A 15,468-nucleotide genomic window follows, 5' to 3' on the forward strand; every position below is an offset into this window, starting at 1 on the left:
TATTGTTTGGTGATCTTACCGATGCCACGCCAACCCAAGGATGGAGGAAGTCTCCCCTGAACTTGGGTTCACACGGTGGTTCGGGCCTAAAAGAAAACGCAAACGCAAGGTCAGTTTAACACAAAACGGCTGTTATCTGCTTACCACGCTTTTGTATCCATTCGAGGTTTTGTTGAGTTAGATCGCGTATATATAAATGTGTCGTTAAACCCGCCACCACCACCCGAAACAGCCAATTAGTAAGGGTTGTCATGTAAACGAAACATGACAATTAGTTACTAGTTCAGCACACTGGTGTGTTGGAGAGTAAACCCACAACATTTACAATCGTATGTCAGGTAGTGGAAGGTTTTACGACATGTTTGTATTTATGCGATCTAGCCCAAAACAACTCTAATATGGCTAATATTGGTCGCGAAAGCCTACGTGTTAAGTGTTTTTGTATGTGTAGCATTTGTGTTCTACGTGCTGTGCTAGTACGGTGCGGTGTGTGTGTAGCAGTGTGTTCATATACCAGTGACGCTCATCTGAACCGGTCCTGGGCCTCCCCTAGGTCGACTCAGTCTCAAATGAGTACCTGGTGCGATGTGTAAACAACGTCACTGGGAAGACAAAGGCGCTCGGGCGTGGTGCTGGCTACCCACCCCCTCGTGTGCCGTGCCGCCATTCATAGATGCTCACTAACAGCACTTGCCCCAATAGCCTGTTGAAGAGCTATACGGGGGATCTTTGTCAGCACTTGCCCCTAGAAGTCTGCCATACACTGGTATGGGTGTATGTAGCAGTAAGTTTCACGCGCCGCAATGTTGGGTGTGTGTGTAACATTGCACCGTCCAAGTTCACGTGACACGCTGCGTCCGATGCGGTTGTGCGATGTGTTTGACTCGAGCGTACGTGGCTATTGGCTCCTCTGGCAGCTTTACGCCAATCTCGTAGTAGTCGTAGCTCATGTCTGTTTCGTTGAGGGCTGCCATTCTGCTTATTTTTTTTATATTATCAGACTCCACTTGCTGCTTGGTTTGAAGTGGTACCTGAAAATAAAGAAATGACAAAGTATTTTTTAAAATTCACACTGGACACTTGCATCGAGATTCAACTGTTTACGATTTTGGCTTGGAGCAATTTCAAGCAAAGCCCAGCGTAAGTAACTCTAACATGACCAATGCTGACATACGTCAACATTAGAATTACACACTCGTAGTTAATTTAAATAAAACTTGGCCAAGATACGGCCACACACAGTTGGTTTACGCGTGTCATACATGTGGGAGAAATATAGACAATAGAATGCAGGAACTTACATCATGTGATGTGCCAATTATCACGCTGAATGTATTGTGCGTGTGCAGCAGCAATATGCCACGTGGAGCGGTGGAGCAGTGGTTAGCAAACTGCACCGTGAACGCGATGACCTGAGTTCACTTCTCGGCCATCAATGACAAGTGATATCTGAATCGGCCCTGCACTTACCAGTGTGGTGAAGTATAGTTCAACAAACCCCGTGATGCACAGAGCATGGGGAGGGCTTCATGCAATAGAGGATTGACAAAGGACTGTAAATTGTTGTTATTATTATTACTTACATTGTGTAGCATAATCAAGCCACCTGTGTGCTTGACTACAATAATGTCGATACATCGTTGACCTCACCTGCACTTCCCGAGACTTTTCTCACCGAAGCGAACCACACGAGCGTGCTGTGGAAGTTGCTCGAAATCATCAAGAAGCGATAGAAACTCACCTGCGCGTCCTGCAAGCGAGCACCACCGGGCGGCCGCCTGACGCGGAACACACGTCGCGGCAACCTCCCAGTTGGGGCGAGCGACTTATTCGGCACGAAGTCCTGCACAAGAGTGCGAGCGAAAGGAACGTAATCCTGTTAGAGGCGGAGTTTATCCCCTAAAGCTCCGGCAACGAATTAAATCCCAACTCTTCCCCCATTACTCCTCCTCAACTGAAAGCCTGGACGAAAGCCAAAGAGGGCCCGCTCACAAGTGTCGCTCATTGCGCGCGCGGGCGAGTTTGCAGAACGCTCAACGCCACCAAACAGGGCCTTGTGTGAGCACTGCTTCATCAAGCTTATCCCCCACTTGCAAATAATAATAATAATAATGATTCTTGCTCATCTCTCTGCACTGTAAAACATTGTCTCTGGCGCGAAGCTCAAAGTTTGTTGAGGATGTTGTGAAAATTAACGTGAGAACACATTGTCATCGTGGGGCCTCCTTTGCCGGTAACAAAATATGAGAATAGGTTTTCCCCTTTTTTCTGGCAACAAAACAGGTGTTACGATGTTAAAACACCAAACTGAAACCTTTTACAAGGAATCATGTCTGCATTAACCACAATACTTGAGGGCATACACAATTTAGAGACATCGCATTGCCTGTTAAGAAAGAGTAAGTAGGCTTGCTGGACAGGGCACCTCACTAAAAACAGGGACGATGGGCGGTGGTTAAGACTCGTGACGAAGTGGCAGCCAAGGAATGGAAAGTGCCCGGGAGGACGTTGACCCATCAGCTTGTGCGCAGGTGCGAGCGATGGATTGTCACATCGAAGGGCTGTGAGAGACGGTGACATCGTTGGCTTTGAAATTCCCATGTTTCTAATTTTAATTACAACTGCGTTTAAAGTGTGTGCCATGGTGATTACGATGCGAGTTTGGTAACACTCGGTAAAATAAGGGACATTGGAGTGATGCGAATTAAAAACAAAAAGAACCCTCCAATGCCCTTGTACTTGACAAACTTAAACGCATGCAACTATCCACGTGTAACGACCGAGGCAAAACAGACCACTGTACCAGCAACAAGCGTGCGTGCAAACGGACAGTCAGGACAGGCAACCATGTGCCTCGGATCGGTGCACAGTGATTCGTCGAGGGGCGAATGTTCAAAAAGGGCATTCGAGGGGATATCTTTTTTTTACGTAAGAGGCGTGGAAGCAAAGGGTGGACGGTCGGTGCGATGGTTGACAACCCGTTCGAGGAGGAGGGCGGCGAGGGTTGGATGAATGGAAGTGGCGGGGGCGGGGGGGGTGAGCGAAGCTTCCAGAAAGGGGGCTCGAGGGGCTATAAAAGAAGGGGACGTTTTGGAAGAGGACGACGAGCTTCGAGCATCAAGAATGAAGTCCCGGGAGTAGTCGCTGGCGCTGCGTCCGAATAAAAGGGCTCCGAATAGCAAGGCGTGTGTCGGCGTCATTGCATATGTGTTATATTCTACCCTTTGTAAATTGACCTCTGGATGAAGGCCTGGTCATGAGTGTTGTTTGTCTATACTTCACCACGCTGGTTAATGAAGTTTGGTGAAGGCGCCATTGATGTTAGCCGTGGCTGGGAATTGAACCCGTCACCCGGTTTGTAGCCCAGTGCACTAACCACTGTGCCACCGCTCCTCTCATACTACTATATGTGATAAAGTCACTTTATATGAATGCATAAACGTAAAGCAAGGTTCTGCACTTGTCCCAACGTCTTCCACCCACACTCGTCGTTAACATTGGCCCGTGTTAATGATGGACGTGGGACCGATATTTAATTACGCATTAATTTTATTTTCCTTTGAAGTAAAACCCATTACAGATGTTGGGAAAGGAGCGCAAGTCGATTCACACGCGAGAAGCCACCGTGCAGCAAAAGAGCTTTTTGTTTGTCCCAGACACACTCAGCAGAGCCCACTATCGGTTTTCATGCCTGTGAATGTGCGGGGCATTAAAGGATTGAGAGCATTGGAGGCATTTTTCCCTGCCGATGGGGGCCGTGGCAGCCCCAGCCCCCCTCCCCCTCCTCGTTCAGCTTTTTTAAAAAAGACTCACTTCAGAGTTTTGCCGTAAATTACACACAACAGACGCACAATGGTGCTATTATGTTGGCTGGATATTTACTGGCCACTAAATTTCCCTCCACTGAATGCGCGGCCGATCGACTCGCTGTTCAACTTATGCAACGCATTCAACGTGCGCAGGAACATTTTTTTAAAACGTTCTTCTTTTGGAAACTCTCAAACTACGTATTGCCATTTACATATTTAACGTGATGTGCATATTTATCTTATTAAATTATGAAGTCTTGTCTCACGCCAAATATTTAACCACTGGCACACGCAAGAATGTGCACATCTATATAAGAACAGCAACACTGACGCCAGCGAAATACTTGTGCCAAGATAGGTTCACTTTGAAGTCACAAGGCCATGTGCATAAGTACATACTAACGCAATAACGGGTAATAAAAGAAAGAGTACCACAGTTACAGTATTGGTATCATTCGCCATAAACATTATATACATGGATTATTTGGCAGTTTCACACATGCAAGACATTAACGTATTCAAACGTATTAGAAAGAGCAGACAATCGTCCAGCACACTTAAAATCACTTAAAAGTGATACACCATTTTTCGATTTAAAGCTTTCGTGACTGCAGGGATTCATCTTCCTGGTTCTTTCGGTAAAGTAACGTGACTTTACCGAAAGAACCAGGAAGAGTGATACACCATTTGAATATATACAGGATCTTTTTCACCAAAACAGGACATAGTTTAAGGCATATGAGGACACGCATTTAACAATACAGTCAACACTTTTGAACACTTTCTTTTAAAACAAAGCAGTGTTTTTTACGTATTTTTAAAATCAGTGAATTACCAATTTTTCATACTCAAACGACGTACCTGTGGTTTAAGCATAGAACATGCAGCCTATGTTTCTGGGTGCACAGAACTTTGAGCCCTGTCTTTCCGTGAAACTTTGAGCTCTCTCTCTCTCCCTTCCTTTGTCTGTCCATGAATGCACATGTACACACTACGTACACATCGAGCTCACAATACAAAGTCCTCGAACCAACGTGCGTAGATATTCCCACAGCGATGATGTAGCTCCTCAAGAATTGTAGTGTTGCACTGCCGAGATGTTTAGAACAATGAGAGCCAACTCACCTGTTGTTTTTTTAATTGTTAAGTCGCCAGACCGTGGAGTTTGTGGCAGTTGCGTCGCGATATGAGAGGCGTCACACGGCGGTCCGGTTGAAGAGCGAAACAGGCACCCACCGCGGGGTGGAGTATCACAAAAGGGTGACTCGCTTATCAGAGAATCCTTGAGTCTTATCTCGCAAAATGGCAACAGCGGCTGATAAAAAAATAACTTCAGCGTCGACAGCCAAGAGTGTTAAATGTTTACGGGTGTTATTTAAAAGTTCCCGACTGAAAGCGATACCAATGATAACAAACTCAAGCAAAAAAAAGTTCAGCAGACATGCAACGGAGCACACTCGAGTTAACTGTCATGAAGCTGATAATGGCTTTTTGAGTCAGATTTTTTTTAAAGTATAAAAATATCGTGCAATTACGTTAATGCAACGGCGATACGCATTCTCGCTGACTGTCGTTAGAACCTAATTCGATGTAATGCACACACTTTAGATGATACATTATGGTTTTAAATTGCACTTGCAACCCCACTCACCCCCCCCAAAAAAGACCTGTGGTGTGGTGTAAAGCTGATGCTGTGCGTTACAGAGGCGCGTTGCAATCTGTAATTAAAGCGTTTCTTAAAAGCTTCATAGTGTGCAGTTTACAACAGGTGTTTAGCGTCTAACAACCCATTTCAACTCACTGCACCTCAAATGAGCGGAGCCGGTGCTCGCAGACCGTATTCTTACACACACGTCGAATGTTTATTGTTTAGGTGTCTCAGTACAGATCAATGTAACAATAAAACAAACCTTTTGACCGTGCAACACACGCATCTTTTGCTTGTGTTTAGTCTATGTTGGTTCACGGTGGTCAAACAAACCCCAACAGCCTGAACAGCATGTGGAGGCCCTCATCCAGCCGTGGCTGTACATGTAAGTTGAAGTTGAAGTTAAATGAGTTGCTAACAAACGGTTGTCCGATGTTCCTATGGAGCAACTGACCCGTGCCACGTGAATGCAGCAAGTCTGTTGCCGGTTCAGTCTTGCCAGCAGACACGAGTGGCATCCCAATGCTCACTTTTATCGGCGAAACACTTTGTATATTTGGCCTTTGTTTCAACACAACGTTTAAAAGTGCAACGCATCGCTAACAGCAAACATATCTTACCCGCACGTGCATCGTTAAGGAACACTCCAAATTCACACCCCAGTTCATTCCCGGGACGCTCGTCAACAGATTGCGTTGTGTCTTGGCAACAGTGGAGTCGCTGCCTGACACGGTGTTTGTACACCGACGCTGCCAAAATAACACAGCGTCCGTTTAAACACAGAAAAAATAATATATAAGCCATTTATCATACGTGTTTATTCTGCTTAAGTAGTATTTGTGACGGTTGAAAATGGTAGAATATATTTTGTTCGTCGCAGGATTTTGCCAAGATAATCTTTCGCCGCCAAGGATTGTTTAAAGTCAGGGATGTATCTCATTGTGGTTTATCAACAAGAAAAAAGGGTGCCCATCGAAACTGACCATTCCGTTTCACACACCCCACCCCCCTGCTTTGTGCACACTCACTCTTGCGTTACGAACCGAATTGATTGTCACCAAAGCAAACACGGTGGTGTGGGTGGCTGCTGCCGGCTCTGTGTGTGTGTGTGGTGGTGTGACCGTGGTTCAATCAAACGTGTTTATATTTCTCAGCCCGGTTACCAATGGAGCCGTGACGCGGATTTTCTTCTGACGCCTTGGATGCCGACTCTCGCTCTCCCCACAACACGGAGGACTCTATTTAACACATGAACGCGCTTGGATATCAAGCAGAGAGATACACACACGCACACGCAAAGCGGTGGATTTTGTCATAAAGTGTGACCGAAGGATAAAAAGGTAAGTTAGAAATATAATGTCACACGCATTCATCGTTAAGGTATATCAAACCGTTATCGTCTTATCATCCAAGTGATATTCACTTTAAAGTGACCGATCGTAAGTTATTAAGTAATGACTTATGATTAGATAATTGCTAATTTCATTATTTGGTAGAATATATGAAGCCATTGCAAGTGAAAAGAGTACATGTAATTAAACGTAACGTTGAATATTGTGATGTGAAGAGCGATGCGTTGTCGCAACACGACGTTGCGTATGATTGCGTTGCGTTTCCAGCAAGGTTATTGAGTTCTTCATGGCACTCGATCAATTCCCAGGGCGAGCTTTGAAAAAGTTGGAAGAGTCACGTAGAAGGGAAACAATACAATAATAAAAATAAAACATAATAAAATAATTCTCACGACGTTTTGGCCACAACGCAAGCAGCTGTCCTCAGGTGAAGAATGCGGTAACTGATACAAGTCAGACCTGTTCTTCACCCGAGGACGGCTGCTCGCGTTGTGGCCGAAACGTCGTGAGAATTATTTTATTATGTTTTATTTTTATTATTGTATTACTTCCCTTCTACGTGACTTTACCGAAAGAACCAAGAAGACGAATCCCTGCAGTCACGAAAGCTTTAAATCGAAATTTAATTTAGAAAAGAGTAAATAGAGAAACAGAAGGCACTTCTAAACAAGTTATAACAGAGAGCAATTGCCCTTCCACCTTACTGTTGGGCTCCCTTCTCCACCCCTGCAAGGCACGGCACACGAGGTTGATTGACATGGAGACGAGCCGAACGTCTTCAATGCCCCGCCACTGAGAGACCCCCAGCGTATCGAGACCAAAACGACGGCTGGAACAAACAAAAACTATCTTCTCTAATGCAAACGATCGAGTACAATATTAAATGGGGAAAGATGAGACCTGAGAGAGATGGCTCGTACGGCAGGCAGCCATCGTGAGGAATGCGGTAACCGATACAAGTCCCGACTATGAAAAGCTGCACGCACGACCGCACGTGCCCTTTTAAGTTTTAACTGGAAGCCGGAACGGCACAAGACTTGGAAGCCATTCATCCCCTGCTATTGGGGCAGTGGAATTTAGCAGAGTTAATTTCCTTTTTTTTGTGTTGCCACTCACCCCGGCTGAAATGCTGAGTCGACGGCTGCTGCTTTGTGTCGCTGTAAATGTCACCTCCCTTAAAGCAATGGCAGCAGTTGGAGTCTTCCTCTTGTTGCTGTTGTTGTAATTGCGGGCTTGGCAAATCGCACAGCAGCAGCTGCTATAGGCTTCAGAATGTTTCTGGGGAAAAAAAAACGCTTGCCGCGTTTTGTAACGTTATTTCTCACAAAGTAAATAGGCAGAGGTCTCGTTCATGAATCTGTCTCTCCACGTGAAGATTAATATTTATTGCGCAACCCATCAGACGAACCGCCTTCTGGGGGTGCATAATTTGCAGCAGCATTGCTTCAAGACATGCAAACTCTGGACTGGTTTTCACAGTCAAGTTTGCTGGAACCAATGTTGGTGAATTTCCAATCTTACAGGCAAAGGGTCCTCACCATACACTTTGGGGTCCCAGTTCCACGCAAAATTATATCGTGAAACGTTGCTCGAACGATTGACGCCAATGATTATTTTGAGTTATTTATTGCAAAGGGCCATTTGTGCCTCTGCTTCCTTGGTGTTTGCGGCTTCGTGCTGCTGTACGGCGCTCCAAGGGGGTTTTCTCTGCTTGTACCGGCGCCTTGTTTCCGCACGATGCCCATCGTTTTGCTGCGCTTGCTGGGTGGAAGTTTCCGCGGTACAGCCAGAAAAAAAAATCGGAGCGGCCGTTTTGCGTTTGTCAAATCTGGTGGTTTGGGAAGAGTGAAATCGTGAAGATGACGACCGCTTGTGTTGCGATCGAAACGTCGTTATATTTTTTGACCTATCTACGTGACTTTACTGAAAGACCCAATAATATGAAAACGTGAAGATATGCTCATGTTTTTCTTTCTCCATGTTTTGTTGCATTAAGTGCACTGGCAAATGCAGATTCAGGTGCGAAGCATTGAGAGAGCGTAAATACCATAAATTATAAAATTAACCGATGATTAATTTTAAAAAGGGCGTTCTGATGAATGTATAAAAGCCAAGATTTGTATTGGATGCTGAGTTCCGCATGGAAGGCTACGTGCAATGTATAGCCATTTCTCCACTTACAGAGTCAGTCTGTTTACGTGGCAGTCAGCTAAGAGCATCAGCCGAACCACATCGCATTGCCAATTTACCCCCTTTGTAGAGATGGGAAACCAGGACAATGTCTTGAACATTGGGTGAAGAGCAACACTTGTCAAATACTTAATTTGTTTTGAAATAAGTCTTGACATCAATATTGAAACGGCGTGGTCTGCCATTCGTGTTATCTCAAGAGGCTATGGGTGATGTTTTAGGTTCGGGATTTAGAGTTAATTTCTCATCTTTTCAGAACCATTTCTGCCTGAATTTTTTTTAAAAATCACAATGTCTTGTGCTACAGCCCAAGCAGAATCATTTCTGTGAGTTTACTGTTTTCTTTGCTGAATTAGCATTCGTTGTCATTTTATCTACATTTTATATCATCATCAGCATCCGCCATCACAAAATACACTGCTGGATGAAAGCCTCCTCGAGTCATCGTAATCTTTCATGGTTCTGTGATGAAACAGTCCACCTCGTATCTGCACATGAGGTGGTTTCATTGCTCCACCTCTTCCTCAGTGGATGTAACCTCGGATTGCATGCCATTCCTTGGCTGCGAATCTCTCACGCTCCATAATTATTGGCCATCGGTCCTTTTAGCGACTTGTCCTCCCCAAGCCAACTTACTTAAACTTGGGAATGACGTCTTTAACATGCGTACGTTATTCAATTCACGTGTTCCTCTTTCTGTATCACCATGTTTCTGAGCCATGTCACAGCAAACGGTAAACAGATCTTATACCACTCTGTGCAAAATTATTCACGGCACTTAATTTACGTGACGTCAAGTAAAAGTATCTCTGCTAAAACGAGTACGGTAATGGGGTGGTGCTCATCCATAGTGGCTGTGGTGGTGGCTCCGAGTTTACAGTGGAAAGCTCACAGGACAAGCACTGCTGACTAAATATCGAGTAGTATACATTTGATCAACCCTGGAAGCCTGATGTTCTGTCAACCTTCAACCAGGATTTAAACTTGCAACCTGCTCATGGTGAGCAACGTGCTCTAACTGCACCACCAAGTTCAAGTTTATTTTGTTTAACCTGCAGGTGAGAACTCAAGAGACCAGGATAGTCTCATTTTCACGAGTGACCTGGGTCAACACAATGGCAAGGGCAAACAAATAAAATAAAGTACGGGAATGCTGCGAATAGAAACAAGCACAAAAGCAACTGCGTCACATGAGAAATAAAAAAAATATATTACACAATCATAAATTAATGTGAAATCGTAAAAAATAATGACAAATGTATGAAATAAACAATTACAAATAAAGTTTACAGAAACGTTGAAAACATACATAGGGTGACTATTGAACACATTTACAAACCGCCCCATGTTAACATGCACCGCAATCCTGGTTCTGTTTTTAACAATTAATATTTGACGTTACAAAAACGTCTGTACGGCAACGGTGGAGCCCTGTGATGTTTTGTTCGCACCGCTGCTGGCAGAAGGACCTTAACTAGAAGGCCTACTCTTCCATGTTGGCCAGAAATCTTGCAAGAGATAGGAGTGTTCACACCCAGGAGATAAAGACAATGGGAATCGTAATTTAGATGAAACAGTTCACGTGACAGTGTCGACAGCTCCTGTTTTGCTCTCTTTCGAAATACAATTTTCATTCGGGGTGTTTACATGGGGATGAGTCAATATTCCTACGGTGGCTTTGATAGCTCAGGACAGAAGCGTCACCCCACGGAGACATTGCCTGCACATCCTTTGTGCGTGAGGATGGGACCCCCCCCCTATCCCCGCTGAGCCGATGCAATCTCCGCTCCACACGTGCGTCGTCGCTGCACGACACCCAGCGTGTCCCGAGATTACAATCCGTGCCCCAACCGCAGGGGTCGGAGTGCACTGAGTGGAATATTTTTAGAATATAATTCGGCTCTTAATTTTCGTTCATCTGTGAGCAAGCGTGGGTCTCTAATAAAGTGTTTTTTTGGGGGTTAGATCGCTGAAATATAAATGTGTCGTTAAACCCGCCACCACCCGACACAGCCGATTAGTAAGTGTGGGTCGTTATGAACTTTTTCGCACCGTACGTAGCCAACCTTGCTAATTGAGGATGCGGGGGAAGGACCACAAACTAAACACAAAAATCAGTTCTAAAAATAGAAGTTTGCAATATTGATTTAAAAGTGCATTGCTTCAATGGTGTCTTAATTAATAGGCCTGTGTGTTTACGAATTACACAAGTCTCTGATGTGTTTAAGAGTCGAGCTGCCTCCCTATTTTGGCGTGACATCCAACGATACGCTGCAGCGTGCTGGGAGCGAAACGTTGGACAAGTGTGCTGAACAACGAAATCACGTCGGAGAGCTGTCCAAAACAACCGCAAAAAAAAACCTACACGGTAGTATTGCCGTTGCATATTTGCATATTTCATGCGATGTGAAAAGCACTCAATATGGAATGGAACCATTTTTGAATTTAATGGTCGTAGCTCAAATTCTGCATGCAAAGCTTTCCGCAATGGGTGTAGTGAAGCTCATTTGTGATTTGTGATTTTTTTTTTACCATTAGGCTTTGGGCAATTTGGATATGTAGCAACGCTCGAATGTCCCTTTGAAGAGTGGAATGCAGCACACAACAGCGCCGTAACCAAGGGCAAATAAATGCTGCGGTGCAAAGTTCGACGCGATATCACGGGAGGCAAATCAATGCTGTACACGAGGAGGTTGCTGCCATCCTCTAATAGATTGTGCTCAAATGGCTGTCTGGAGAAGAATTAATCCACAGCTGCACTCACACGGGCAGCACTCAAAAATGGCATGGTCTTGATCACATTCTACAAATGCTCTGTGATTCACATCGTATTTGATGGAGTGCCACACGCTTGGAATTACAGGAAGAAGAACACATGAATCAGCGAACATAGGACATTATAAACATCACGTTGACTTAACACGTAGGCTTTCGCGACCAATATCATCCATAATACAGTTTTATTTTTGGATTAGATCGCACAAATATATAAATGTGTCCTTACACCCGCTATCACCCGACACTGCCAATTAGTAAGGTTTGTCACGTGAATAGAACATGCCAATCTGTTGCAAGTTCAGCATACCGGTGTGTTGGAGAGCCAAGCCACAACATTTACAATCCGAGTACGACGTTTTGCCAGTAATTACAACCAGCTTCATCAGGCGACAACCAGATTAGCTCTCTAACACACCGGTGTGCTGTACTAGTAACGAATTGGCATGTTCTGTTTACGTGACAAACCTTACTAATTGGCTGTGTCGGGTGGTGGCGGGTTTAACGACGCATATTTACGCGATCTAACCCAAAAGAAACCTGTATTATGGATCACGGTGACTGTTAAGAACAAGGCATGTTGCTCGAAGGGATTATGGCCAGTGGTTGAGACTAACAAAGGTGTGGCAGTTAAAGGAGGAACATTCTCAAGAAGAAGTTCACCGTTGAGGTGGGGTGATGTAGTCAGCTCGCGTATCGGAGTTCGATGGACTGTCGAATGGTGATGATGTACAGATACCTTCATACAGCAGTGGATATGTAATGACTGATGATGATGCTGCTGCTGGTGAAGCTATACCAAAGACCGAGTTGGAGTTTAACATCAGTGGAGTCTGAGAGGACATTCAGGATGAGCTGTCTTTTAAAGCTTAATATATAAATAAAAATGTATACCATCAATGATTGATGATACTAGATTTTAAGCTTTCGTGACTGCAAGGATTCATATTCTTAGGTTTTTTTTTACCGAATAAACCTAAGAATAGGATTGATGATAATTAAAATAGAGTGGTATTAATACAATATTCAACATGAAACTTTATTGAAATATACCTGGAATGGTCTTAGTTGAAATAACGTAAAAGGTAATTTATAATGTGATTATTTTTCTGTAGATAACTAAAGCAAGTGGTAAAAAGGTGATATGGAATCTTTAAAGTGTTGGGTAATTAATATATATATTTATAGCGAAATTTAAATTATATGAAATACAAATTCTTATTTAAGTTCAGTTCATGTATTGCGTGTGTTGGTTCCAAGTGTATTTTTCATAGTCCAGGGCAAATTTGGTTCATGAAAAGTTTATCCAGTTTTGTGTAACTTTTACGATAACCCCGTGCTGATTATTTATCTTTCTAGATGCCATGATTTTTCAGAAAACAGATGAGGTCCTTGCATTTTGGATGGGACAATAGTGTTCTGCTTATTCTAGCAAGACAGGGTTTTTTTGAGGCTAGAACTTGAGATAATGAGACAAAAACATTGAATAGACGTCATTTGTTCTATTTTTCTTAGAGAGGAAGTCTAAGAAGTAAATATTTTATTCATAGTTCAACTGGAAAGGTTGATTTTTGGAAGGGAGCTTTTGCAGTTGCCAATTATACGATTTGTGTCCATTCATATGGACATGTTTTCCGCTGTATTTGTTGAACTTATCACATTGTATGTGTCTCTGTGAGCCTTTGGATAAGGTTGAGTTTTGTTAGCAATGTTTATTTGGTTTCATTGCTTTTCCATTTAATCTTTACTCAAAGTGTACATACAGAAGATACAAAGTCTGGTTAACCTATAAACAGCATTTTCTTCACAGCTCTTTGTCAATATACTGCTGAATGAAGGCCACCTCGTGCTGTGTCGGTCACGAGAGTGTTTGAAAATGCTTCTTCACGCTGATCAGTGTGAGTTATTCAAGAGGGGGGTCAGAAAGATGTAGGTATCACTCGACCACTGATTTAAGCCATGGCTGGGAAAATAACTCGGGTCTCCTAGTTATTAGTTCTGGTCATGATCCACTTTGCCACCACTCCTCCTCCACCTATTTCTATAATCAGTCTGTAAATATTATGCACACGTTCTCCTACCTCTAGTTTTGTGCTATACGCGTAAGTGGAATTCATAAAGAGTGAACACGCGTGTCATTGAATATGAACCATTATAGCTTACAATTATAATTCCCCTCAACGATGGAGTGTGCCAGTGTGTAGGCTACTATCTCACCTTGGGGTAATCCGGCTTCCACACGGCTACCATCCAAATGCACGAGAGATATGAGAAGAACCAAAAAATATATATATGACAAGGTTTTTTTTGTCATGCTGAACCTCAGGCCTACACCAACTTGATGTTGATAGGCATATTACAATTTTCAAGAAATTGGATCATTTTTACGAAAGGGTTAGGAAGAAAATTGCATTATTTAAAGTTGCCGTATCGTTATTTACCAAATTTTGTTAATCAAGTGCATTTTTTTAACGGCGTTGACCTCTGTTTGAGATGAGATCATTGCAATTAAATTCCATTAATCACAGCTTGAGATTGTTAAACCAGTCATAAATATTACCTCTCGCCTTTGAGTTTATCTTAACTTTTGAAGGTAATTTTGCGTATCAAGTATTTGTGGTTGTAATGAATTCTTTTGCTAGAAAATGACTTGGCCATGGTTCCTGCTGTGAAAAGAAATACCCGACTACACTTGTGGCAGATCACAAACCCAAATATGAAAGTTGCCCAAAAAGGCATGGGGAGATGCGTGCTTGGAATAGATTTTAGACGGAAAGAGATCAGAGAGAATGTGCCAGTAATAAACGTCATGTGGAAAAGCAAGAGGGCCTAAACAGGACACTTTGCTAGAAGGGATGGTGGCTGGCGGTTGAGATCAACGATGGATTGACAACCAAAAGAGGAAACTCACCTGAGAGTCCATCCACCCTTGAGATGGAGTGATTCAATTAGCCGATGTGCAGGTGCTAAATGGATTGTCGCATCTCAGAACCATGGAGGGATGGCGAAGGCTTGGGGACACTTTATTCGGCAGTATACTGTATTGATCACAGGTGCTGATGGTGATAATGACAACGGTGATGATCTACTTTACAATTCGATGCGTAATTAGATACGTATTTAAATGCTGCCACATTTCAGACGGTATGGGAGTAATGCTTAAAGTGAAGCCCATTACAGATAGCATCAAACCACTCCTTTGATCGTGGAGCTCACACGTGTCCATAATTCCCCGCTACAGGGCCAATTGCTCGGCTTTGACTTTACGATGCTGTTTGAGCCGTGGGCTGCGAGAAATCGTTCGAAGACGCTGCTGTTTATATAGCTGCAGCTTGTAACTGTGGGGTGAGCTTGGAGTTGTTTGCCTTTTTGGCCATGGAGAAAACGCTATGCGGGTCCTCCACAGCCAGCCCCCCCCACCCCCCACAACAAACGCTAGGCAGTACGCACTGACTGCACTGTGATCGCATGGACACTTGTCCTCGCAAGGCAAGTGCGCGTTTCTTTGCGACGTTGCTCTTCCTCGTCTCTTTCGTGGCGTGCCTATGCAGCCTACATGGATTGTCTTCTTGGTTCTTTCGGTAAAGTCACGTAGAATGGAAATAATACAATAATACAAATAAAACATAATAAAATAATTATCACGAAGTTTCGGCCACAACGCAAGAAGCCGTCCTCAGGTGAAGAACAGGTC

At 43.7% G+C, this 15,468-nt stretch overlaps 2 protein-coding genes across 4 annotated transcripts in view; one reads left to right on the plus strand and one right to left on the minus strand.

Annotated features, from left to right (window-relative positions):
* Positions 1 to 5,479, minus strand: part of LOC144740997 (receptor for retinol uptake stra6-like) — a 28,412-nt gene extending 22,933 nt beyond the window's left edge. For 2 of the 3 annotated variants that reach the window (XM_078623701.1, XM_078623693.1), the window contains exons 1-4: positions 4,671 to 4,916; positions 1,742 to 1,843; positions 895 to 1,031; positions 20 to 86 (exon numbers count right to left, since the gene is read on the minus strand). In XM_078623701.1, the coding sequence (XP_078479827.1) occupies positions 20 to 86; positions 895 to 1,031; positions 1,742 to 1,843; positions 4,671 to 4,685 (321 nt within the window). In that variant the 5' untranslated portion in view covers positions 4,686 to 4,916. The other variant, XM_078623707.1, reaches the window with a different exon arrangement.
* Positions 5,480 to 6,514: 1,035 nt separating this feature from the next.
* LOC144741020 (coiled-coil domain-containing protein 33-like) overlaps positions 6,515 to 15,468 on the plus strand; it is an 86,329-nt gene continuing 77,375 nt past the window's right edge. Inside the window, exon 1 of the mRNA XM_078623712.1 lies at positions 6,515 to 6,797. The gene's annotated coding sequence lies outside the window, so the exon portion shown is untranslated. The remainder of the gene's footprint in view (positions 6,798 to 15,468) is intronic.

Source organism: Lampetra planeri, chromosome 3, assembly GCF_965212315.1.
Source record: "Lampetra planeri chromosome 3, kcLamPlan1.2.h2, whole genome shotgun sequence".
NCBI lineage: Eukaryota > Metazoa > Chordata > Hyperoartia > Petromyzontiformes > Petromyzontidae > Lampetra > Lampetra planeri.